The 25,258-nt window shown below is 46.1% G+C and overlaps 2 protein-coding genes and 1 long non-coding RNA gene across 3 annotated transcripts in view; 2 read left to right on the forward strand and 1 right to left on the reverse strand.

Annotated features, from left to right (window-relative positions):
• The window catches only part of LOC103525338 (LIM homeobox transcription factor 1-beta-like), a 24,642-nt gene extending 23,372 nt beyond the window's left edge, over window positions 1-1,270 (forward strand). Inside the window, exon 7 of the mRNA XM_030468914.1 lies at window positions 969-1,270. Within this exon, the coding sequence (XP_030324774.1) occupies window positions 969-1,270 (302 nt within the window). The remainder of the gene's footprint in view (window positions 1-968) is intronic.
• A 1,775-nt stretch (window positions 1,271-3,045) lies between these two features.
• On the reverse strand, window positions 3,046-21,623 carry LOC115600387. Its single transcript, XR_003988932.1, has 3 exons — window positions 21,541-21,623; window positions 12,168-12,172; window positions 3,046-3,056 (listed from the first exon to the last, which is right to left on the reverse strand). It is a non-coding gene; the product is annotated as an uncharacterized LOC115600387 (long non-coding RNA).
• On the forward strand, window positions 5,775-25,129 carry LOC103525329 (pre-B-cell leukemia transcription factor 1). Its single transcript, XM_030468906.1, has 9 exons — window positions 5,775-6,110; window positions 11,800-11,873; window positions 18,909-19,165; window positions 20,541-20,731; window positions 22,354-22,489; window positions 22,721-22,877; window positions 23,104-23,210; window positions 23,764-23,850; window positions 24,231-25,129. Exons 1-9 carry the CDS (start codon window positions 5,833-5,835, stop codon window positions 24,321-24,323), a joined length of 1,380 nt encoding a protein of 459 aa, XP_030324766.1. The 5' UTR covers window positions 5,775-5,832; the 3' UTR covers window positions 24,324-25,129.
• Window positions 25,130-25,258: the final 129 nt, after the last annotated feature.

Here is a 25,258-nt window from a genome sequence, read left to right on the forward strand (position 1 = left end):
TTCCCCCAAAGTAAAAACATCAACTAAAACCTTTTTTAGAGGCCTGTCCCCCAATTTAACTTTTTTTCCCCAAAAAAATTCAAGCACCTTGAGCATCTTCACGGCGAGCGAGGTGGTGGAACCAAGGCCTTGATGGGTTTTTTTCTTTATTTATTCTTATCTCTTTGCTTTTGGTATTTGCTGTGGAATCCTTGGTCTTCCCTCGAAGTAAAAACATCAAATAAAACTTTTTGGGGGGGACTGTCCCCTAATTTAACTTTTTTTCCCTCAAAGAATTCAACCACTTTGAGCATCTTCACGGCGAGCGAGGCAGCGGAGCCAAGGCCTTGATGGGTTTTTTTTTTTCTTTATTTTTATCTCTTTGCTTCTGGTATTTGCTGTGGAATCCTTGATCTTCCCTCGAAGTAAAAACATCAAATAAAACCTTTTTTGGGGGGCCTGTCCCCGAATTTAACTTTTTTTCCCTCAAAGAATTCAACCACTTTGAGCATCTTCACGGCGACCGAAGCGGTGGAACCAAGGCCTTGATGGTTTTTTTTCTTTATTTATTTTTATCTCTTTGCTTTAGGATTTGCTGTGGAATCCTTGGTCTTCCCCCAAAGTAAAAACATCAAATAAAACCTTTTTTTAGAGGCCTGTCCCCCAATTTAACTTTTTTTCCCTCAAAGAATTCAACCACTTTGAGCATCTTCACGGCGAGCGAGGCAGCGGAGCCAAGGCCTTGATGGTTTTTTTTTTTTTCTTTATTTTTATCTCTTTGCTTCTGGTATTTGCTGTGGAATCCTTGATCTTCCCTCGAAGTAAAAACATCAAATAAAACTTTTTGGGGGGGCCTGTCCCCCAATTTAACTTTTTTTCCCTCAAAAAATTCAAGTCCCTTGAGCATCTTCACAGCAAGCAAGCCAAGACCTTGATGGGGTTTTTTTTTATTTTCTAACAGGTTGTTTTTTTTTTTCTCTTTTCCCCAGGTGCTTTTGTCATCTGCTGGACCCCAGGTCAAGTCGTGCTCCTCCTGGATGGCCTGGGCTGCAAAAGCTGCAATGTTTTAGCAGTGGAGAAATACGTCCTCTTGTTGGCCGAGATCAACTCCTTGATCAACGCCATCGTCTACTCCTACAGGGACAACGAGATGAGAAGCACATTCCGGAGGATCCTCTGCTTCCTCTGCTACAGGAATTCCAAATACACCCCCACGGTGGTCAAGTTGAACACCATGGACAGGAGGACACTCTCCCAAAATGGGCATTTCACAGTGGATTCCTCTATTTAGGTCTTGAGCGAGGCCAAGAAGCATCGAGACGCGAAGAAGAAGCATCAAGATTCCTCCTCCAATCCTTGGAGGGAATTGCAAGATGGTTTTTAGGAATTTCTGGATGGGGCATTGGGTAGGAGAGAGGGACCTGGGGTGGGGTTTTTATTAGAATTGGTTTTGAAAGCCAAGTTGAGGCCATTGAGCAGCAGTTAGAGGCATGGGGGGTGCTCTCTGCACCCCGTGGTCACTCAACGATGGTTCAACCTCCAGAAATTGTCATTCCAGGGGGGGAGAATGCTCCAAAAATCCCAAATTTTTCCTCTTCACCAGAGCTGGTCAGTCTCATCCAGGTGGGGTGTCCCCCCACCTCCTCTTCACCACCTCCATTCCTCTTCTGAAGGCCTCATCCCCTCCTCTTCACCACCTCCATTCCTCTTCCGAAGGCCTCATCCCAAAGGAATCGGTTGGAATTGCTTCCTAAGAAGCAAATTCCTCATTTCTGGAGTGTCTGTTGCTAAATTTCCAAGGATTTCAGGGATTGGGTGGGTTGTTGAGCACCTCATGGATGGGGGGTGGGTTTCCATTCCATTGGGTTTCCATCTGGGCCAGCAAAACCATGGAGGTCGTCGCCCGTTCCGAAACGTGGAGGGAGTCGTGGTCCCATCAAACCCAACTTCCTCTTCCCAGGAAAAAAAAGTTGTGTTCCCCCTCCCCCCCTTGTCCCTTTTTTTTGGGGGGGGGACAGGTTGAGGTTAAAAAAATACAAAAAACACCCCAAAAGCCAGAAATTTACCTCAGGAATTCCCGTGGAGTTTGTACCCGAACTGCGTAGGCCGGCGAATAAATTACTGGGATTAATTAACTAATTTTGGGTCAATTTATTATTTTTGGGTGGTTTTCAAAAGAAATCAGCCCCATTCTTATGACCTCAGGCTGATGGTTTTCCAGAGGTGACTTTCCAGAGGTATTTTTGTGCCAACGTGGTCGGGAAACACCGGTGAGAAACTCCCAGATGAAAAGATCTTGGAATTTGGTTCCCATCTTTGTGTTTTGTTGGGTTTTTTGTTGGTTTTTGTTTGGTTGGTTTTTAATAAACGTTTTCTCCTGGGTTTTTTGAAAAACAAGAAGACAAGCAAAAAACTTGGAATTTCTTTGAAACCTTGGGAGGAAAAACTGGGGGAATTTCCCAGGGGTGGTAGGGATAAGAGAAGGTGGAATTTTTATTTTTTTTTATAGAAAAAATGGGACAGAACAAACTTAATTTTTTCTCTTTCTGCTTCTCTGGACACCCCAAAAGTGGGAAACGTGTGAATTGTGCTAATTGGATAATTAATGATGCACCAAGTTCTACTTGGGGTTGATGAACCAAGAGGGAAGGAGGAACTGGGGAAGTTCTTGGCTGGGTGTGGGATTGGGACTTGGGGGGAAAGAGGTATTTTGGGGGTTTTAAATGGATTATTTAAATTACCTACAATTATAGAGGATTAGAAGGGACCTGGAGAGTCCACCAGAGCAGCATCACCTTGGGAACCCATCCAGGGGGGTTTGGAAGCCACCAGAGATGGAGATTCCAGAAGTTTCTCCTCAGGTTGAGGTGGAATTCCCAACCTCCAACCTTTCCCCATGGATGTTTGGTCCCCATGGCTCTTCCCAGGACTCTCCCCTTGGCCTTCCTGAACTTCAGGAGCTCCCAGAGAACTCTCAGAGTTGGAAGGGACCCCTGGAGCTCCCCCAGATCCCATCCAGGGGGGTTTGGAAGCCACCAGAGAAGGAGATTCCAGAACCTCTCATGGCCCAGAAGTTTCTCCTCAGGTTGAGCTGGAATTCCCAACCTCCAACCTTTCCCCATGGATGTTCCCTTCCCTCTCCTGGTGCTTGGGGTTCTTCCCAGGACTCTCCCCTTGGCCTTCCTGAACTTCAGGAGCTCCATCAGCAATCCCAGAACTCTCAGGGTTGGAAGGGACCCCTGGAGCTCCCCCAGAACCCATCCAGGGGGGTTTGGAAACCACCAGAGAAGGAGATTCAGGAACCTCTCACTTTCCAGAAGTTTCTCCTCAGGTTGAGGTGTAATTTCCAACCTTTTCCTTCAACCTTTCCCCATGGATGTTCCCAACACTGTCCCCAAACCACCCAGAACCCATCCAGGGGGTTTGGAAGCCACCAGAGATTCCAGAACCTCTCAAACCACAGAAGTTTCTCCTCAGGTTGAGGTGGAATTTCCCATTTTCCAGCTCCAACCCATCCTTCCTTGCTCCATCCTTGGGCATCACTGGGAAGCTCCTGGCTCTCCCTTGGTTTTTCCTCCCCAGGGAATTTTTCCACTCCCTCAATCTTGGTTCCTCTGCAGTTTTTTTGTTTGTTTGGGGTTTTTTTGGTCCTTCTGGAATTAAAGGACCCAGAACTGGACCCAAGATATGGGGAGCAGAACCTCCAACCAACCCCAAGATGCCATTGGCCTTCTTGGCCACCATGTTGGCTCCACGCTCATCCTTCCATCTTTCCCACCATGGAATTGTCCTTGATGGAATCTCCATCACCTCAATCCCCGTTTCCTCTCTTGGTCCATGGGGTGCTTCTTTCCCATTCCCATTCCTATTTCCCAAATGCAAGATTCCACCCTTTTTTTCCTTGGATTTTCTCCTATCCCAACCTTCCAGCCTGTCCCCAGCTCCCACTGGATGATCCCACTGGATGGTTCGGTTTGAGGCTCGCTAAGGCCCAGTCCGGATCCGGTCTCAGTCCAAGGGCCTCTAGGGCCCGGTTTGAGGGTTGCTAAGCCCCGGTCCGGATCCGGTCTCAGTTTGGGGCCGGTCTCAGTTCTGGGGCCGCTAGGACAGGTTCGGGGGTCACTAAGGCCCTGTTTGGGTCTCGCTAAGGCCCGGTCCAGATCCGGTCTTGGTCTGGGGCCGGTCTCAGTTCGGGGGCTGCTAGGACGGGTCCAGGGGTCACTAAGGCCCCGTTCGGGTCTCGCTAAGGCCCGGTCCCGACCCAGTCTTGGTCCGGGGGTCACTAAGGCCCAGTCCGGATCCGGTCTCGGTTCAAGGGTCACTAAGACACAGTCCGGATCTGGTCTTGGTCCAGGGATCACCAAGGCCCCGTTCGGGCTCCCTAAGGCCCGGTCCAGACCCGGTCTCGGTCCCGGGGTCACCAAGGCCCTGTTCGGGCTCCCTAAGGCCCGGTTTGAGGGTTGCTAAGCCCCGGTCCGGACCCGGTCTCATTCGGGGCCGGTCTCGGTTCTGGGGCCGCTAGGACAGGTTCGGGGGTCACTAAGGCCCAGTCTGGATCCGGTCTTGGTCCGGGGCCGGTCTCGGTTCTGGTGCCACTAGGACAGGTTCGGGGGTCACTAAGGCCCAGTTCAGGTCTCGCTAAGGCCCGGTCCCGACCCAGTCTTGGTCTGGGGGTCACCAAGGCCCCGTTCGGGGCTCACTAAGGCCCAGTCTGGATCTGGTGTCGGTTTGGGAGCTGCTAAGGCCCGGTTCGGGGCCGGTCTCGGTTCGGGGGCTGCTAGGACGGGTCCAGGGGTCACTAAGGCCCGGTCCGGATCCGGTCTCAGTCCAGGGATCACTAAGGCCTCGTTTGGGCTCCCTAAGGCCCGGTCCGGACCCGGTCTCGGGGTCACCAAGGCCCTGTTTGGGTCTCGCTAAGGCCCGGTTTGAGGGTTGCTAAGCCCCGGTCCGGACCCGGTCTCAGTTCTGGGGCCGCTAGGACAGGTTCGGGTCTCGCCAAGGCCCGGTCCAGATCCAGTCTTGGTCCGGGGGCCGCCAAGGCCCCGTTCGGGGCTCACTAAGGCCCAGTCTGGATCTGGTGCCGGTTTGGGAGCCGCTAAGGCCCGGTTCGGGGCCGGTCTCAGTCCAGGGGCCTCTAGGGCCTGGTTTGAGGGTTGCTAAGGCCCGGTCCGGATCCGGTCTCGGTCAAGGGATCACTAAGGCCTCGTTCGGGCTCCCTAAGGCCCGGTCCAGATCCAGTCTCGGTCCGGGGGTCCCTAAGGCCCGGTCCGGATCTGGTCTCGGTCCGGGGATCGCTAAGGCCCCGTTCGGGTCTCGCTAAGGCCCGGTCCGGATCCGGTCTCGGTTCGGGTCTCGCTAAGGCCCGGTCCGGATCCAGTCTCGGTCCGGGGGCTGCTAAGGCCCCGTTCGGGTCTCGCTAGGGCCCGGTCCGGATCCAGTCTCGGTTCGGGTCTCGCTAAGGCCCGGTCTGAGGGTCGCTAAGGCCCGGTCCGGATCCAGTCTCGGTTCGGGTCCCGCTAAGGCCCGGTCTGAGGGTCGCTAAGGCCCGGTCCGGATCCAGTCTCGGTTCGGGTCTCGCTAAGGCCCGTTCTGAGGGTCGCTAAGGCCCGGTCCGGATCCAGTCTGGGTCCAGGGGTCACCAAGGCCCCGTTCGGGTCTCGCTAGGGCCCGGTCCGGTCCCGGTGCCGGTTCTGGAGCCGGTCGGAGCAGCGGTGCCGGCGGGGGGCGGTCCCTGTCGGGGGCGGGGCCCATCTCGGCGCCGGGGCCTTTGCCGGGTCCGGGTCCGGGGGGGCTGCGGGCTCTGGGCCGTTGTGTGGCAGCCGCCAAGCCAGCGGCCCCCGGCGCCCCCCGGCCATGGAGGATCCGTCGCGGCTGCTGGCGGCCGGGGTGAAGCTGCCCGCTGGGATCCCGCCTCCTCCTCCTCTTCCTCCTCCTCCTCCACCTCCTCCTCCTCTCCCACCTCCTCCTCCTCCTCCTCCTCCTCCTCCTCCTCCCGCCACCGAGCCGGTGGTCGCCTCAGGAGCGGCGGGAACGGCCCCGCCCGTTCCCCCCCCCCCAGCCCCGGACACGGGCGATGTCTTGCAGCAGATCATGGCTATCACCGACCAGAGCTTGGATGAGGCCCAAGCCAGGTACCGGGAATGGGAAGAGAGGGAGGGAACGGGCTGGGAAGGAAGGGATGGAAGCCATGGAGGGTTCGGTACCGGTGGGGAGGAGCGGAACTGCCCGGTACCGATCGCTTTCCCGGCGCCGTGACTCAGCTGGGTGCAGCGGGAAGGGTGGTGGGGGGCGAGCAGGGACCCTCCTGGGGGGGAAATGATCCCCCCGTGGGTGGGAACTTTCCCCTTTTTTCCCTTCTTCTCCCGGTGTTGTTGTTTTGTTTTCCCGGTGTTGTTTTCCCGGTTCGGTCCCCGGTGCGACGGGAGGGGTGATGGGGGTACCCGGGATCCCACTCGTTAATGACCCCACTCATTAATGATCCCACTCATTTATGATCCCACTTATTAACGATCCCACTCATTAGTGATCACACTCATTAACGATCCCACTCATTGATGATCCCACTCAGTGATCCCACTCATTAATGATTCAACTCATATGACCCCACTCATTAATGACCCCACTCATTAATGATCCCACTCACTAACAATCCCACTCATTAACAATCCCACTCATTAATGACCCCACTCATTAATGATCCCACTCATATGATCCCACTCACGATGATCCCACTCATTTATAATCCCACTCATTAATGACCCCACTCATATGATCCCACTCATTAACGATCCCACTCATTAATGACCCCACTCATTAGTGATCCCACTCATATGACCCCACTCATTAACGATCCCACTCATTACTGATCCCACTCGTGATCCCACTCATTGAAGATCCCACTCATTAACGATCCCACTCATTAACGATCCCACTCATTAATGACCCCACTCATTAGTGATCCCACTCATTGACGATCCCACTCATTAGTGACCCCACTTATACGACCCCACTCATTAATGACCCCACTCATTAACGATCCCACTCATATGATCCCACTCATTAATGACCCCACTCATTAGTGATCCCAGTCATTGACGATCCCACTCATTAGTGACCCCACTCATTAATGACCCCACTCATTAACGATCCCACTTTCCTAATATTCCCCCCTCATTAAAGCTTTGGGTTAATTACACTGGGATTTTCCTGCCCGGATCCATCGGGAATGGTGTTGGGAAAGGTTCCGAGTTGGTTCTGGGATGGTCCCGGGATCTGGGAACCCCTCAAGGTGCTGCTTGGGGGGGCTCCAGGTTGGGTTTTTCCCTCATTTAGAGATTTCTAATCATGTTTTAAGGAATTCCAGGTGGTTTTTTTTTTGGATGGCAAGAATCCCACGGGAAAACCAACCTGGAAACCACCCGGATCCGCCATTTTCTGGTTCAAAGTTCTCCCTGTGCCCCCCCTGGGGCTGATTAATTAAACATAATTACACCTTTTATTTCCTTATTCTTGTGGGAAGACTTGAGGACCAAGATCCTAAAAAATCATCCCAAAATTTTGTCTTTTTTCCCTTTTTGTTTTTTTTCCATCTGTTTCACATGGAAAAAACTTAATGGAAAAACAAAAATAAAATAAAACTCCAACCCCAAAATTGGGTTGGGTGTTGGAGTCACCCCCAAGTTGATAAAACCCCAACGAGTTTTGTTTTGGTTTTTTTATCTCCACCTAAAATTTGCCCAGTTTTGGGTCTGCCTCTTGCTATCTGCTGACCCAGTTCCTCTGGGGTGGGATTTCTGGGAATAAAGAGAGAAACAGCACATTCCCAAAATGTCACCGTTTGGCTCAAAAGTTGATTTTTCCAGTAAAATGTTGGATCCACCTCTAAAACCCCCCAAAACTCAACGTTTTTTGGTGTTTCTACCTCAATTTCAGTGCTCACAGCCCCTAAATCTCACCTTGCCTCCCCAAGCCTCATCTTTAAGGTACTTCCCGGCAGGATAAATCCGTCAGGAATTTCACTTCCAAGGAAAAGTTGAGGAGAAGGTTTGGAAAAATGGTTTGATCCTCATTGAAATGGCTTCAGTTCCTCTGTTTGCCTTCGAAACGCGGTCGAAGCCCAACTGGAGCATGCAGGTTTGGGGGACCCCCAAATTTGGGAGCCCCTTTTGGTGTGTTTTTGTGTAAATGCCGCGGCCTTGAGGGTTTCTTGGGGTTGATTTTCTTCTTCAGAAGCTGAGGTTGAGGAGTTTTTTTGGTGTTTTTATGTAAATAAGTGTAAAATAAGTTTTTTTTTCGTTTTTGCAAGGAGTTGGTTGGGTTTCTTTGCCCCTTGGAAGAGCCCAAGAGGAGGTGGAAGTCATGGATGTGGAAGGGACCTGGATCCCCCCATGCTGCAGCCTTGAGGGTTTCTTGGGGTTGATTTTCTTCAGAAAAAGATGTTGAGGAGTTTTTTGGGTGTTTTTGTGTAAATAAGTATAAAATAAGTTTTTTTGTCTTTTTGCAATGAGTTGGTTGGGTTTCTTTGCTCCTTGGAAGAGCCCAGGAGAAGGTGGAAGTCATGGATGTGGAAGGGATCCTGATCCCCCCATGCCGCGGCCTTGAGGGTTTCTTGGGGTTGATTTTCCTCTTTTTTTGAGGTGTTTTTTTGGTGTTTTCATGCAAATAAGTATAAAATAAGTTTTTTTGTCTTCTGGGCAAGGAGTTGGTTGGGTTTCTTTGCTCCTGGAAGAGCCCAAGAGAAGGTGGAAGTCATGGATGTGGAAGGGATCCTGATCCCCCTCATGCCACGGCCTTGAGGGTTTCTTGGGGTTGATTTTCCACTTTTTTTGAGGGTTTTTTGGGGTGTTTTCATGCAAATAAGTATAAAATAAGTTTTTTTGCCTTCTGGGCAAGGAGTTGGTTGGGTTTCTTTGCCCCTTGGAAGAGCCCAGGAGAAGGTGGAAGTCATGGATGTGGAAGGGATCCTGATCCCCCCATGCTGCGGCCTTGAGGGTTTCTTGGGGTTGATTTTCCACTTTTTTTGAGGTGTTTTTTTGGTGTTTTTATGTGAATAAGTGTAAAATAAGTTTTTTTGTCTTCTGGGCAAGGAGTTGGTTGGGTTTCTTTGCTCCTGGAAGAGCCCAAGAGAAAGTGAAAGTCATGGATGTGGAAGGGATCCTGATCCCCCCATGCCGCGGCCTTGAGGGTTTCTTGGGGTTGATTTTCTTCTTCAGAAGCTGAGGTTGAGGAGTTTTTTGGGTGTTTTTATGTGAATAAGTGTAAAATAAGTTTTTTTTTCGTTTTTGCAAGGAGTTGGTTGGGTTTCTTTGCCCCTTGGAAGAGCCCAGGAGAAGGTGGAAGTCATGGATGTGGAAGGGACCTGGATCCCCCCATGCTGCGGCCTTGAGGGTTTCTTGGGGTTGATTTTCTTCAGAAAAAGATGTTGAGGAGTTTTTTGGGTGTTTTTGTGTAAATAAGTGTAAAATAAGTTTTTTTGTCTTTTTGCAATGAGTTGGTTGGGTTTCTTTGCTCCTTGGAAGAGGCCAGGAGAAGGTGGAAGTCATGGATGTGGAAGGGATCCTGATCCCTCCCATGTCAGGGTCTTGAGGGTTTCTTGGGGTTGATTTTCTTCTTCAGAAACAGAGGTTGAGGAGTTTTTTGGGTGTTTTTATGTGAATAAGTGTAAAATAAGTTTTTTTGTCTTCTGGGCAAGGAGTTGGTTGGGTTTCTGTGCTCCTGGAAGAGCCCAAGAGAAGGTGGAAGTCATGGATGTGGAAGGGACCTGGATCCCCCGTGCCGCGGCCTTGAGGGTTTCTTGGGGTTGATTTTCCTCTTTTTTTGAGGGGTTTTGTGTTTGTGAATTTTAATGCTGGGGGTGGTTTTTTTTTTTTTTCTTCCATTTGGGATGGAAATTTGGGTTGAAAGTTGGAAATTTGGGTTGGAAATTTGGGTTGAAAGTTGGAAATGAATCCAACCAAGGGCAAACTCAACGCTGCCGTGAAGCACGGTTCCTTCTCAAGAGTTGGTGGTTGCATTAATGATGGAGTTTCCTCCCTTTTTACCTAAAAGCAGGTTTTTAGACCCAGCTGGAGTCCAGAAATTAATTTTCTTTCCTTTTTTTCCCCCTGTTTTTTTTCCCCTCATCAGGCAAGGACAAGAAGGCCCCACCAGGCTTTGTTCTCAGGCTGTTTGGTCTTGGGTTTGATTTTATCCAACAGGGTTGGAGAAGTTTTGGTTTTTTTTTTTGTTTTTTGGGAAGAAAAGCATCCATTTGATTTCAGCAGGAATGATTTTTGTTGTTGTTGTTAAAAATGCTGATTTTGATCCTTGCTTTTGGGGAGAGAACCCAACACCTGGGTTGACGCCGTTCCCGGGGAGCTGAAGAAGAGGTTGGTCTGCAAGAATAAGGCCAATTTCTATCAAATTTAAAACAAATAAATAAAAACCAAGCTCTAAAAGCCACAAAGATTCAATTAATTGTTATTTCTGAATGACAAAAGGGCTCAGAAAAAGCAAAAAAAAGACTTTTTGAGGCAGATGACTCCAGAAAGAACAGGGTTTTTTCCATGTAAACCACAGGCAGAACAGTGGCTGATTTCCTGGAAAATCAAGTTGAATTTTCAATGTTTTTCAGGTTTTTTTCCAATTTTTTCCTTTATTTTTAGGCCATTTTTGCTCCCAGATGAAACCTGTGGCTGATTCCCTGGAAACCAAGTGGAATTTTCCTTTTTTTCCAATTTTTTTCCTTATTTTTAGGCCATTTTTGCTCCCAGATGAAACCTGAGGCTGATTTCCTAGAAACTAAGTTGAATTTTCAAATTTTTTTCAATTTTTTTCAATTTTTTTCTTCATTTTTAGGCCATTTTTGCTCCCAGATGAAACCTGTGGCTGATTTCCTGGAAACCAAGTGGAATTTTCAATTTATTTCAGTTTTTTTCCAATTTTTTTCTTTAATTTTAGGCCATTTTTGCTCCCAGATGAAACCTGTGGCTGATTTCCTGGAAATTAAGTTGAATTTTCTTTTTTTTTTCCATTTCTTTCAATTTTTTTCTTCATTTTTAGGCCATTTTTGCTCCCATGTGAAACCTGAGGCTGATTTCCTGGAAACCAAGTGGAATTTTCAATTTATTTCAGTTTTTTTCCAATTTTTTTCTTTAATTTTAGGCCATTTTTGCTCCCATATGAAACCTGAGGCTGATTTCCTAGAAACCAAGTGGAATTTTCCATTTTTTTCCAATTTTTTCCTTTATTTTTAGGCCATTTTTGCTCCCATGTGAAACCTGTGGCTGATTCCCTGGAAATCAAGTTGAATTTTCTTTTTTTTTTCAATTTCTTTCAATTTTTTCCTTCATTTTTAGGCCATTTTTGCTCCCAGATGAAACCTGTGGCTGATTTCCTAGAAACCAAGTTGAATTTTCAATGTTTTTTAATTTTTTTCAATTTTTTTCTTCATTTTTAGGCCATTTTTGCTCCCAGATGAAACCTGTGGCTGCTTACCTGGAAACCAAGTGGAATTTTCCTTTTTTTTTCCATTTTTTTCAATGTTTTTCAATTATTTTCAATATTTTTCTTTAATTTTAGGCTATTTTTGCTCCCATATGAAACCTGAGGCTGATTTCCTAGAAACCAAGTGGAATTTTCCATTTTTTTCCAATTTTTTCCTTTATTTTTAGGCCATTTTTGCTCCCATGTGAAACCTGAGGCTGATTTCCTAGAAACCAAGTGGAATTTTCAATTATTTTCAATTTTTTTTCATTTTTTTCCATTTTTTTTCCATTTCTTTCTTTACTTTTAGGCCATTTTGCTTCTTTATTGTTTAATTTTTTATCCTTTCTCTTTCAGAAAACATGCCTTGAACTGCCACAGGATGAAACCTGCTCTTTTCAGTGTGCTCTGTGAAATCAAGGAAAAAACAGGTGAGTTATTTCCCCCCCCAAAAAACCCCCCCAAAATTAAATAACCTGGTTTTTCCCTGGTAAATCCTACAATAAATTTTAATTTAATTTTATTTTTTGGCTAAATAAACCTTTTTCAAGTGATTTTTAAACATTACCCATGTGCAAGTTTAGAGAAAATTGGGTTTTTTTTGGGGTATATGGGAAGAATTTATATTTTTGAGGGGTTTTTGTTGCTTCCCAGAGAATCCTTAATTAATTATTTTTAATTTTTAAGGAATTTCCTATAAATTGGGGACTTTAAGGAGTTGCTACCAAACCTCTAGTTAAAAAAAAAACCAAAATTGTGGTGGGAGGAAAAATCCAGAGCTGACAAATAACTGAATTTGGGGGAAAAAAAGAGAGATTTGGGAGTCTTGGAAAAAGCAGGAAAAAAACTTGGGAATCCCTCAGCTCCCTTCAGGGATTTTGGGTTGAAATCCCCCAGAATCTGCTCCCACCTGAGCTCTTGGGTGAGTTTTCCCTTTCTTGTTGCTTCTTTGAGTGATTTTGATTATTTTGAGAGTGAATTTTGATTATTTTGGGGTTTTTTTTTTAAATTTATCACTAAAATGGTGGTGGGGGGGTGTGGGGGGAGGATTCATTTTAATTTTTTTTTATGTTTTAATTGAATTCAAATCCTCAGCCCCATCTCTGGGATTTCTAGAGAGCTGGGCCGATCCCAAGGGGATGAGGTTCAACACAACAACCCCATGGGGAGCTCCAGGCTGGGCACAGAGTGGCAGAAAGGGACCTGGGATTGCCAGGAAGGTGACCATGAGCCAGCAGTGTGCCCAGGTGGCCAAGAATTCCAGTGGCATCCTGGATCAGGAAGAGTTTGGCCAAGAGATCCAGGGAAAGGATTTTTCCCAGCTCTGGTGAGGCCACAGCTTGAGTCCTGTGTCCAGTTCTGGGCCCCTCAGCTCAGGAAGGAGATTGAGGTGCTGGAGCAGGTCCAGAGAAGAGCAAGGAGGCTGTGAAGGGATCCAGCAGAATTGCTGTGAGGAAGGGCTGAGGGAGCTGGGGGTGTTGAGGCTGGAGAAGAGGAGGCTCAGGGGAGATCTCATCACTCTCTCCAACTCCCTGAATCCTGGTTGCAGCCAGGTGTAGCCCCAATGGGATGAGGTTCAACATTCCAAGTGCTGGATCCTGAATTTTGGCCACAACAACCCCATGGGGAGCTCCAGAGTGGCAGAAAGGGACCTGGAAGGTGACCATGAGCCAGCAGTGTGCCCAGGTAGCCAAGAATCCCAATGGCATCCTGGATGAGGAAGAGTGTGGCCAAGAGATCCAGGGAGGGGATTCTGCCCCTGGGGAGGAGGCCACAGCTTGAGTCCTGTGTCCAGTTCTGGACCCCTCAGTTTAAGAAGGATGTAGAGGTCCTGGAACAGGTCCAAAGGAGGCAACCAGGCTGGTGAAGGGACTCGAGCACAGGCCCTATGAGGAGAGGCTGAGGGAGCTGGGGGTGTTGAGGCTGGAGAAGAGGAGGCTCAGGGGAGACCTCATCACTCTCTCCAACTCCCTGAATTCTGGTTGGAGCCAGGGGGGGTTTGGGCTCTTTTCCCAGGCAACTCTCAGCAAGACAAGAGGGCACAAAGGGTCTCAAGTTGTGCCAGGGGAGGTTTAGGTTGGAGATGAGAAAGAATTTCTTTCTGGAGAGGGTGATCAGGCATTGGAATGGGCTGCCCAGGGAAGTAGTGGATTCTCCGTGTCTGGAGATCTTTCCAAAGAGCCTGGATGTGGCACTGAGTGCCATGGGCTGGGAACTGCAGCGGGAGTGGATCAAGGGTTGGACTTGATGAGCTCTGAGGTCCCTTCCAACCCAGCCAGTTCTAGGATTCTATGATTCTTTTGTGCTTTTTATCTGACTCCTGCCAGGATCATCTCCTTAAAAAGCCTTTATTCATCTTTTTTTGCCTTTTTTACCCCAAAACCCCCCCTGGTTTTGGCTTTTTGCTTGAGAAAACCCTGATTTTCCCCTGTTTCCTTTTTTCTTTTTTTTTTTTTTCCTTTCTTTTTTCTTTTGTTTTTCTATTTTTCTTTTTTTCTTTTGTTTTATTTTTTCCTTTTGTTTTTCTTTTGTTTCTTCTTTTTTCCTTTGTTTTTCTTTTTTCTTTTTTCTGCTGTTTTTTCTATTTTTCTTTTTTTCTTTTGTTTTATTTTTTCCTTTTTTTCTTTTGTTCTTTTTTTCTTGTTTTCTTTTTTTCTTTTTTCTTTTGTTTTTCTTTTGGTTTTTTTTTGGGTTTTTTCTCTTTTTCTTCTTTTTTCCTTTTTTCTTTTTCTTCCTTTTTTCCTTTTTCCTTTTTCCCTTTTCCTCCTTTTTCCCTTTTCTTCCCCTTTTCTCCCTTTTTCCCCTATTTCCCCTTTTTCCCCTATTTTTCCCTTTATTCCCTTTTCCCTTTTTTCTCCTTTTCCCCCTTTTCCCCCCCTTTTTCCCCTTTTTCCCCTTTTTTCCCCTTTTCCCCCTTTTTTCCCTTTCCCCCCTTTTTTCCTTTTCCCTTTTTCCTTTTTTCCCCTTTTTTCCCTTTTTCCCTTTTTTCCCCCTTTTCCCTTTTTCCCCTTTTCCCTTTTTTCCCCCTTTTTCCCTTTTTCCCTTTTCCCCTTTTTTCCTTTTTCCCTTTTCCCCTTTTTCACCTTTTTTTCCCTTTTTCCCCTTTTTTCCCTTTTCCCCCCTTTTTTCCCTTTTTCCCCTTTTTTCCTTTTTTCCCTTTTTCCCCTTTTTCCCTTTTGTTCCCCTTTTCCCTTTTTCCCCCTTTTCCCCTTTTTCCTCTTTTTTCCCCTTTTTTCCCCCTTTTCCCCTTTTTCCCCTTTTTTCCACTTTTCCTCCTTTTTCCCTTTTTTCCCTTTTTTCCCTTTTTACCCTTTTTACCCTTTTTTCCCTTTTTCCCCTTTTTCCCCCCTTTTTCCCTTTTTTCCTTTTTTCCCTTTTTCCCTTTTTTATTTAGTTATTATCTACTTATTATTTATTTCTTATTTCTTATTTCTTTATTATTTCTTTCTTATTTTGCTGCTGATTTTCTCATTTTAGAGGTTTTTTTTCTTTTTCCTTCTTCCCTCTCCATCCCTTGTTAGCAGCAAACTTCTCTCTGCTGAATTCCAGCCTCATTTTGAGGCAAAAAAACCTGATTTCCACCCATTTTTCCCAGGACCAGCTGTGCACTGGGACCCTGCTTCTTATTTAAGTTTTTTTTTAATTATTTCTCCTCATTTTCATCCTCTCAACGTTGGCTCCTGGCACTCAGGGAGGGATTAAATCCCTTTTTTATTCACCTTTTATTTCTGAACACCCCATTTTCCCTTTTTTGCCACATTTTTGGCCATCCCCCCCTCAGCATTTAACCCCTGGAACTTTTTCTCTTCCTTTTCCATTCCCTTTTTCCTGGATTATTTTGGATTTAGAGCAAAACACAGAAAAAAAAACCCCAAAAACCCAACTTGAGGCCTCCAGAGGGTATGAAAAATGGGGTAAAAATGGGGAAAAATGGGATAAAATCCCCCAGGGGGTGTTTTGCTGGAGTTCAGGTTAAAGTAAACTTAAATAAATAACTTATTTTAAATAAACTTTCTTTTAAATAATAAAAAATCAATTTAATTTAATTAAAAAATAAATTTATGGAGCTTTTCTGCATGGTTCCCACTCCTTCTCCAAAGAAAATCTGGATTTTTTTCCAGGAAAACCTGGCAAGGGAAAGAAGTGAAGTGAGTGTGGCTCCTGCTGATCCTCATTCCATCTGCATCTCCCTAATTAATGAGATGTAAATTTATGATAATGATTTCATTTGCATACAGGGTGAGGCTCCAGCACCTCCAGCTCTGAGGGATTTTAATGGAAAATTAATTAGGAATGATGGGAATTTCATTTGGATCAGAATAATTAGGTGGAAGCTTTGATGAGGAGCTGGGAGGTGAGGAGCCAGAGGACTCAGGATCTTCCCTGGAGACACCAGGTGGGAATTTTGGGAGCCAAAGTGGGGGTTTTTTCCTCAAAAATCCAGGAAAAATCCAGGAAAAATCCATGAAAAATTCATGGAGGGACCTAAAGCAAAGGGTTTGAGTGCTGAGGGTTTTCTCCTGCTCCTCAAGGACTTTCTGGATCATCCCTAAAACCCTGAACTGGGCCAGCTCCCTGGTTCTGTGGCATTTTGGGATAAATTGGGTCATTTTTGGGGTTCTGAAGCTTTTGTGGGAAGAGGAATTCGATGAAAAAAAGGAGGATGGGGCAGGAGGTGAGGGAGAAGTTGGTGGAGACCTAAAATCCTTTGGTTTTGGGGGGGAATTTGGGGTTTTTTGGGAGGTGAGGAGCCAGAGGACTCAGGATGTTCCCTGGAGACACCAGGTGGGAATTTTGGGAGCCAAAGTGGGGTTTTTTTCCTCAAAAATCCAGGAAAAATCCAGGAAAAATCCATGAAAAATCCATGGAGGGACCTAAAGCAAAGGGTTTGAGTGCTGAGGGTTTTTTCCTGCTCTTCAAGGACTTTCTGGATCATCCCTAAAACCCTGAACTGGGCCAGCTCCCTGGTTCTGTGGCATTTTGGGATGAATTGGGTCATTTTTGGGGTTCTGAAGCTTTTGTGGGAAGAGGAATTTGATGGAGTAAAAGGGGGGGAAGTCTCCTCTGAGTAGGATGGGGCAGGAGGTGAGGAAGAAGTTGGTGCAGAGCAAAAATCCTTTGTTTTTTGAGGGGAATTTGGGGTTTTTTGGGAGGTGAGGAGCCAGAGGACTCAGGATGTTCCCTGGAGACACCAGGTGGGAATTTTGGGAGCCAAAGTGGGGGTTTTTTCCTCAAAAATCCAGGAAAAATCCAGGAAAAATCCATGAAAAATTCATGGAGGGACCTAAAGCAAAGGGTTTGAGTGCTGAGGGTTTTCTCCTGCTCCTCAAGGACTTTCTGGATCATCCCTAAAACCCTGAACTGGGCCAGCTCCCTGGTTCTGTGGCATTTTGGGATGAATTGGGTCATTTTTGGGGTTCTGAAGCTTTTGTGGGAAGAGGAATTTGATGGAAAAAAAGGGGGGGAAGTCTCCTCTGAGTAGGATGGGGCAGGAGGTGAGGGAGAAGATGGTGGAGAGCAAATATCCAATGGATTTTTGGGGGGAATTTGGGTTTTTTTTTGGAGGAACTTTGGTTTTTTGGGGAGGAACTTTGGTTTTTTGGGGCTTTTTGCTGGAGTTTTGGGTCTGCTCATTCGTGGGGAGTTGGTTAAAGAAAACTTTAAAGGTTGGGATTGCAGTTTCCTTCCCTTTTTCCTCCTTTTTTCCTGACTTCCCAAGGGCTGAGCCAGGGAAGGTCCTTTCTGGAGGTTTTCCAGCAGTCAGCTTGAGATGAGCTGCTGTGTAATTGCTGCTAACTAATGGCTAATTAACATAATTAGACAAATGACATCAAATTAAGGTGCAGCTGAGAAGCATCACAATCTGCATAAGGAGACACTTGGCACACTTCAATCAGAAGGTGACACCAAAATTGCTTTTTTTTTGCTTTTTTCCCACTTCCCAGCCCAAATATTTCAGTGGAGTTTTGTGAAAAAAGCTCAGAAAATTAAAAAAAATTGGGAAAAACACCAAAAAAACACAAAAATAATTTTAAAACCATTTTTAAAAAATTTTTTAGGGGAATTGAAGTGAAAGGCTTTGAGTGGAATTAGGGAGAATTTAGCTGAAAGGCTTTGGGGGGATTTAGGGGAATTTTAGGGGAATTTTAGGGGAATTTAGCTGAAAGGCTTTGGGGGAGTTTAGGGGAATTTAGCTGAAAGACTTTGGGGGAGTTTAGGGGAATTTTAGGGGAATTTAGCTGAAAGGCTTTGGGGAGATTTTAGGGGAATTTTAGGGGAATTTAGCTGAAAGGCTTTGGGGGAATTTGGGGGAATTTAGCTGGGGGTCAGGGTGCTGAAAGGCTTTGGGGGAGTTTAGGGGAATTTTAGGGGAATTTAGCTGAAAGGCTTTGGGGGGATTTAGAGGAATTTTAGGGCATTGGGGTGCTGAAAGGCTTTGGGGGATTTTAGGGGTATTTTAGGGGAATTTAGCAGAAAGGCTTTGGGGGGAATTTAGGGGCATTTTAGGGGAATTTAGCTGAAAGGCTTTGGGGGATTTTAGGGGAATTTTAGGGGAATTGAAGTGAAAGGCTTTGAGTGGAATTAAGGGGAATTTAGCTGAAAGGCTTTGGGGAGATTTTAGGGGAATTTTAGGGGAATTTAGCTGAAAGGCTTTGGGGAGATTTTAGGGGAATTTTAGGGGTATTTTAGGGGAATTGAGCTGAAAGGCTTTGAGTGGAATTTAGGGGATTGAGCTGAAAGGCTTTGGGGGGAATTTGGGGGAATTTAGCTGGGGGTCAGGGTGCTGAAAGGCTTTGGGGGAATTCAGGGGAATTTTGGGGGAATTTTAGGGGAATTTAGCTGGGGGTCAGGGTGCTGAAAGGCCTTGAGGGAGTTTAGGGGAATTTTAGGGGAATTTTAGGGCACTGGGGTGCTGAAAGGCTTTGGGAGAATTCAGGGGAATTGAGCTGAAAGATTTTGGGGGAATTTAGGGGAATTTTAGGAGAATTTAGCTGAAAGGCTTTGGGGGATTTTAGGGGAATTTAGGGGAATTTTAGGGGAATTGAGCTGAAAGGCTTTGAGTGGAATTAAGGGGAATTTAGCTGAAAAGCTTTGGGGGGAATTTGGGGGAATTTAGCTGGGGGTCAGGGTGCTGAAAGGCTTTGAGGGAGTTTAGGGGAATTTTAGGGGAATTTAGCTGAAAGGCTTTGGGGGGAATTTAGGGGAATTTTAGGGGAATTGAGCTGAAAGGCTTTGGGAATTTGGGGGAATTTTGGGGGAATTTAGCTGAAAGGCTTTGGGGGGAATTTGGGGGAATTTAGCTGGGGGTCAGGGTGTTGAAAGGCTTTGGGGGGAATTCAGGGGAATTTTAGGGGAATTGAGCTGAAAGGCTTTGGGGGATTTGGGGGGAATTTTAGGGGAATTTAGCTGAAAGGCTTTGGGGGGAATTCAGGGGAATAATAACCTGTTTTTTTCTCTCTCTCCAGTGCTGAGTATCCGTGGTATTCAGGAGGAAGAGCCCCCAGATGCTCAGCTCATGAGACTTGATAACATGTTGCTGGCAGAAGGTGTCTCCGGGCCTGAGAAAAGAGGAAGAGGAGGAGGAGGAGGAGGAGGAGCAGTGGCTGTAGCAGCAGCATCAGGTGGCTGTCCCAATGACAATAGCATTGAGCACTCTGACTACAGGGCCAAGCTGTCACAGATCCGACAGATTTACCACTCAGAGCTAGAGAAATATGAACAGGTGATCTTTCTGCATGGAAGAGTTTTTATCATCTCAATTCAAACTGTAATCCTGTTATTTTGATTTTTTTTTTTTTTTTTTATCATTTCTTGTTTGGCGTCGGGTTTATTTGATTTGATTTTTTTCTTTTGAGAGTGGAGTCAAAGGGATTTGGCAGGGTTCTGGTTTCTCTCTGTTTTACCAAAAAAAAAGGGTGAGGAGAGAAGGAGAAACTCCAGATCATAAATATCTCCTTTATCTTTGTGGCTAGTTTGGAATTTGGGGTTTTTCAGTCTGCTGTTTGAAGGGGTTACAAGAAAAACTGGGGTAGGGTTTTTTTTTCCATGGGTGTGGAGAGAGAGGATGAAGGTTTAAAACTTGAAAAGAGGAGATTGAGGTTGGAAATGAGAGGAATTCTTCAGTGTGAGGCTGGTGAGACCCTGGAATGGGTTTTTTCCAGGGAAGCTGGGGATGCTTCATCCCTGGAAGTGGTCAAGGTGAGGTTGGATGGGGCTTGGAGCAAGCTGGGATGGTTGGAGGTGTCCCTGTCCATGGGAGAAGGATGGAAGTGGATGATCTTTAGGTCATGGAATGGTTTGGGTTGGAAGGGACCATGGATTCCCCTTGGATGATCCATGGGATGATCCTGGAGGTGGCTGCCCCATCCCTGGAGGTGTCCAAGGTGAGGTTGGATGGGGCTGGAGCACCCTGGGAGGTGTCCCTGCCCATGGGAGATGTTTGGATGTGGATGGGCTTTAAATCATGGAATGGTTTGGGTTGGAAGGGACCTTAAAGCCCCCTTGGATGATCCATGAGATGATCCTGGAGGTCTCCAAAGTCAGGTTGGATGGGCTTGGAGCACCTTGGGCTGGAGGGAGGTGTTGGGAGAAGGATGGAAGTGGATGAGCTTTAAATCATGGAATGGTTTGGGTTGGAAGGGACCTTAAAACCCACCCAGATGATCCATGGGATGATCCTGAAGGTGTCCAAGGCCAGGTTGGATGGGGCTTGGAGCACCCTGGGAGGTGTCCCTGCCCATGGGAGACGGATGGAACTGGATGAGCTTTAGATCATGGAATGGTTTAGGTTGGAAGGGACCTTGGATCCCACTTGGATGATCCATGGGATGATCCTGGAGGTGGCTGCCTCATCCCTGGAGGTCTCCAAGGTGCACTTGGATGGGGCTTGGAGCACCCTGGGCTGGAACTGTGTTGGAACTGGATGAGGTCCCTTCCAACCCCAACCAATCTGGGCTTCTAAGATTTGAAGGGTAAAACCGAGTAAAGCCAAAAGGTGGAAACTCTAAAAAGTTGTTTTTTTCTGTTGATCTTCTTGTTGGGGGAAGGAGCCCCGGGGTGGTTTTCTCCTTTGAGCAGACCAATGTCTGTGTTCCCAGGCCTGCAGCGAGTTCACCACCCACGTGATGAACCTCCTGAGGGAGCAGAGTCGGACCAGACCCATTTCCCCGAAGGAAATCGAGAGGATGGTCAACATTATCCATGGGAAATTCAGCACCATCCAGATGCAGCTGAAGCAGAGCACCTGTGAGGCCGTGATGATCCTGCGCTCCCGCTTCCTCGACGCTCGGTACGGCTGGGAAGAGCTGAGCCAAAGGGGGGGTTAAAACTTTAAGTTTTCTTTTTCACCCCCAGGATTGAGCTTTGGGGTGTCCTGAATCTTTTCCTTCCTCATCTGGATGAGTTCACCCTCAGGAAATCTTCAGATGTCCCCAAGCTGGGGGTGACACTGGAGTAAAGAGGAGTCAGGAGTGTCTGCAGGTGGCCAAGAGCCCTGAGGGGGGGTTTATAAATTTAATTTTTTTTTCACCCCCAGGGTTGAGCTTTGGGGTCTCCTGAATCTTTTCCTTCCTAATCTGGATGAGGGAATTGAGTGCAGCCTCAAGAAATCTTCAGATGTCCCCAAACTGGGGGTGACACTGGAGTAAAGATGAGTCAGGAGTGTCTGCAGGTGGCCAAGAGCCCTGAGGGGGGGTTTAAAAATTTTAATTTTTTTTCACCCCCAGGGTTGAGTTTTGGGGTCTTTTGAATCTTTTCCTTCCTCATCTGGATGAGTTCACCCTCAGGAAATCTGAGGATGTCCCCAAGCTGGGGGACACTGGAGTAAAGAGGAGTCAGGAGTGTCTGCAGGTGGCCAAGAGCACTGAGGGGGGGTTTTAAAAATTTAATTTTTTTTCACCCCCAGGGTTGAGCTTTGGGGTGTCCTGAATCTTTTCCTTCCTCATTTGGATGAGGGGATTGAGTGCACCCTCAGGAAATCTCAGATGTCCCCAAGCTGGGGGTGACACTGGACTAGGGAGGTGTCAGGAGTGTGTGCTGGTGGCCAAGAGGGCCACTGCCATCCTGGCTTGTGTTGGGGACCCTGTAGCCAGCAGGAACAGGGAGGTGATGGAGCTCCTGGAGTTCAAGCAGGACAAGTGGGGGCCTCCAAACCCCCCCTGGATGGGTTCTGGGTGGGGACATCCATGGGGAAAGGTTGGAAGGAGAAGGTTTGGAAGTTCCACCTCAACCTGAGGAGAAACTTCTGGAATCTCCATCTCTGGTGGCTTCCAAACCCCCCTGGATGGGTTCTGGGGGAGCTCCAGGGGTCCCTTCCAACCCTGAGAGTTCTGGGATTGCTGATGGAGCTCCTGAAGTTCAGGAAGGCCAAGGGGAGAGTCCTGGGAAGAACCCCAAGCACCAGGAGAGGGAAGGGAACATCCATGGGGAAAGGTTGGAGGTTGGGAATTCCACCTCAACCTGAGGAGAAACTTCTGGGCCATGAGAGGTTCTGGAATCTCCATCTCTGGCGGCTTCCAAACCCCCCTAGATGGGTTCCTGGTTGGACTCCATCATCTCCAGAGGTTCCTTTCCAACTCTGCTGCTTCTAAATCTTGGTTTTGGGTTTTTTGGGTTTTTTTGGGGGATTAGAAAGAACGTTTTTATGAGAACAGTTTGAGAGGTTCTGGAATCTCCTTCTCTGGTGGCTTCCAAACCCCCCTGGATGGGTTCTGGGTGCTCCCAAGGTGATCCTGCTGTGCCAGGGGGTTGGATCCATGATCTCCAGAGGTCCCTTCCTGACATCCAGAATTTTTTAAAATTCCACTCAACTCTTTAACATCCTCTTTCAAAGCAGATGTATTTTTGAAGAGAAGAGAAGCCAAAGGGGGTTCCTTGGCCACTCCACAAGATGATTTCCATCTTTTCTTTTAGGCGTAAACGACGTAACTTCAGCAAACAGGCAACAGAAGTGCTGAATGAATATTTTTATTCACACCTGAGCAATCCTTACCCCAGTGAAGAAGCCAAAGAAGAGCTTGCAAAGAAAGGGGGTATCACAGTTTCACAGGTATGATTTCTCTCAAATTGCCTTTTTTCCCCTCAAATAATGTTCCCCCCCTCTCCTCCATAGCTAGCAGCAAGCTTCAATCACTGGCACTTTAAAGAGGATTTTGGTTAATCTGATGGATTTAGGGTTATTTTTCTCCTTGAAGCCTTAAAACTTCTGGTTTAAATCTTCCCTGGCTGGTGGCAAATGGGATAATTGGCTGAAATGCTCAGAGGTGTTTTGTGTCTCCAGGTTTCCAACTGGTTTGGCAACAAAAGAATTCGCTACAAGAAAAACATGGGGAAGTTCCAAGAAGAAGCCAACATCTATGCTGCCAAAACTGCAGTGGATGCAACAAACGTGGTGGCTCAAGGCAACCAGGCAAACTCTCCCTCGACACCAAATTCAGGTGAGTGAGGACACCAAACCCAGGTGAGTGAGGATCTTCTCTGCTTGGGACTCTCTGATGATTTCTTGGAAAAGAACGAGGTGTTTGAAATACTTGGGAATAATCCCTGGTGTTGGAAACGGTCGTAGGTTTCCTTCTAAACTTAAAAGTTTGTTGGAGAACCATTTTTGATGAGTTTCATGTCTCATGGTTTTGTTTGGGTTGTGTTTTGGTTTTTTTTTCCCAGCTTCCTCTGGCTCTTTTAAGATGACAAATTCTGGAGATTCGTTTATAAACTTGCAGTCCTTGACTTCCTACCAGAGCTCCCCTGTGGGAACCAACGTGCAGTCACAGGTCAGCAAGAAAAAAAAACAAAAATAAACACTTTTAGCAGTGAAAGAAATGTGAAAATCCCATTTTTCTGTCCTTTATATGGTATGAGGTCACCCAGGGAGGTTGTGAAGTCTCTAAACCTTATTCAGAAGGTTTAGACCTTTCAGAATTGACCTGAAATCTGAAAAATCAAAGCTAATCTGATTTTTTTTGAAAGTAGGTATCAATCCAAAGAGTCAGTTTGGTTCCACTGAAGTCAGACTTATGGTTAGGATTTCTAGTTAACAGTTGTTAAACTCCTTTTAAGCTTTCTGCTGAATTCCTAAATCCATCTGGATTGCATAAAATCTATTTTTCTGTCCTAAAAGCTATAGGGGAAGGGCATTTTCAGGCACTAATTTGTTTTGATGATGAAACAGCTCAGTTCATAGCACAGTCTGCCAAGGAAAACTTATTTTCCTGCAAGAAAACCTGCCTTTTTTTCACATAATTTTTAGCCAAAAAGGTCTATACTACATTCCTTTACCTGGGCTTTTTATCCTCATGGTTTTCATGACATCCTCTCTTGTTCCAGATGGATTCTTTACATCATGTCATACACCAGACAGGAAGATATGACACAATTGTGGGGAATCCTTTGTACACGACGCAGCGTATAGATGTAAGAGCTTTATTAAGTTCTAAAAACACCATTTCTGTCCCAGGGAGATTAAATCGTGTCAGTAAATAGGGACTTTTTATCCCCCAGACTTCTCCAATCTGGCAAAGATGTTGTTTAATCCACCCACTTTCCCCTCTCAGAGGCTTGATTGAAAAGTTTGGCTTTATTTAAATGAAAATTAATTAATTCTTGTTGGGGATGACACTAGAAATAAGAGTAACACCTAAAATTCATGTCTTGGAGGGGGGGTATTTGTGGACTGTACCTATTTTTTTTCTTTCCAAAAGCACTGCCACTTGGAAAGGTCTAAAAGCAGATGTTGTTGCCTGCAGGTAGTTCCTTAAAAATGTAATAAACTGATGTATTTCTTCTCATTTTAGGCTAATGGCAGCTGGCAGGATGCAACCACCCCTTCATCAATCACTTCACCTGCTGGAGACCCTGGAAGTGTTAATTCAGATGCGTCTAATTAAGTTTTTTTTTTTTTTTTTGGTTGTTTTAGGACCTGTCGATGAGAGGAAAGAGGTCATTAGTGTAATTTGTCAATGTTGCTCTTTTTTGCCCATATTTTTTGTTTGTCCAACTTGACACACAGCTAATAATTACCTCAGAACCAACCCTGGAACCAATAGAAGATTGTGCTGAAACCTCTCTACCTCTCAGCCTCACCCAGTCGAGTTCTTTTTTTTCTTACACCCATCAGGATGTGAAATTATTTGGAAAGAACTTGCCTCATTTTCTGACACCAAATTAAGTGGGTTTTCTTAAAGAAAAAATACAGATTTTACGAGAAGAAAATAATGGTTTTTACCATAAAGAATCGGAAAGCTCTGCTTAGACCTTGGTGTTTGTCTCGAGTTTTACAGCTTCAGAAAATTGACTTAATTTCCATAAAGATTTTTAATATGAAATTTCTGTTCTAGTTGATAGCTACTAACAGTTAAACTTCCCCCTTATTCCCCCCGTATTGTAATTGTATGCGTTCTCTGTATTGTAATTTTGTATAGGAAAATAAGCTTTTCTTAGCTAGAATTAACTGAGCTAATTAATCAGAAGGTTGCTTTACCAAAATTCTCTCTGAACTTTACTCCTCGGGTAGGACCTTCCATTTAATTAAAAAAAAAAAAAAAAGACAAAAACACCGTAGTGAAAAACACAACAACAAAACCACACCACTTCCCCACGGAGCTTTTTGTTGTTGTTCATCGCTGTTACCACCGAGTCCGCCCTTTTCAGTTGGGGTTTTATCAAAGAGAATAAACATCCAAAGCCTTTTTTTTTATTATTTTATTTTTTATTTCGCCTTTTTCTGCCTTTTTTACCTCACAAAAGGCGATGGGGGGGGGGAGGTTGCGCCTCAGGGAAGGCGGGAAGAGCCCCCGCGCATGCGCAGTCTGTCAGGGACGGA

This window comes from Calypte anna, unplaced genomic scaffold, assembly GCF_003957555.1.
Source record: "Calypte anna isolate BGI_N300 unplaced genomic scaffold, bCalAnn1_v1.p scaffold_89_arrow_ctg1, whole genome shotgun sequence".
Classification (NCBI taxonomy): Eukaryota; Metazoa; Chordata; class Aves; order Apodiformes; family Trochilidae; genus Calypte; species Calypte anna.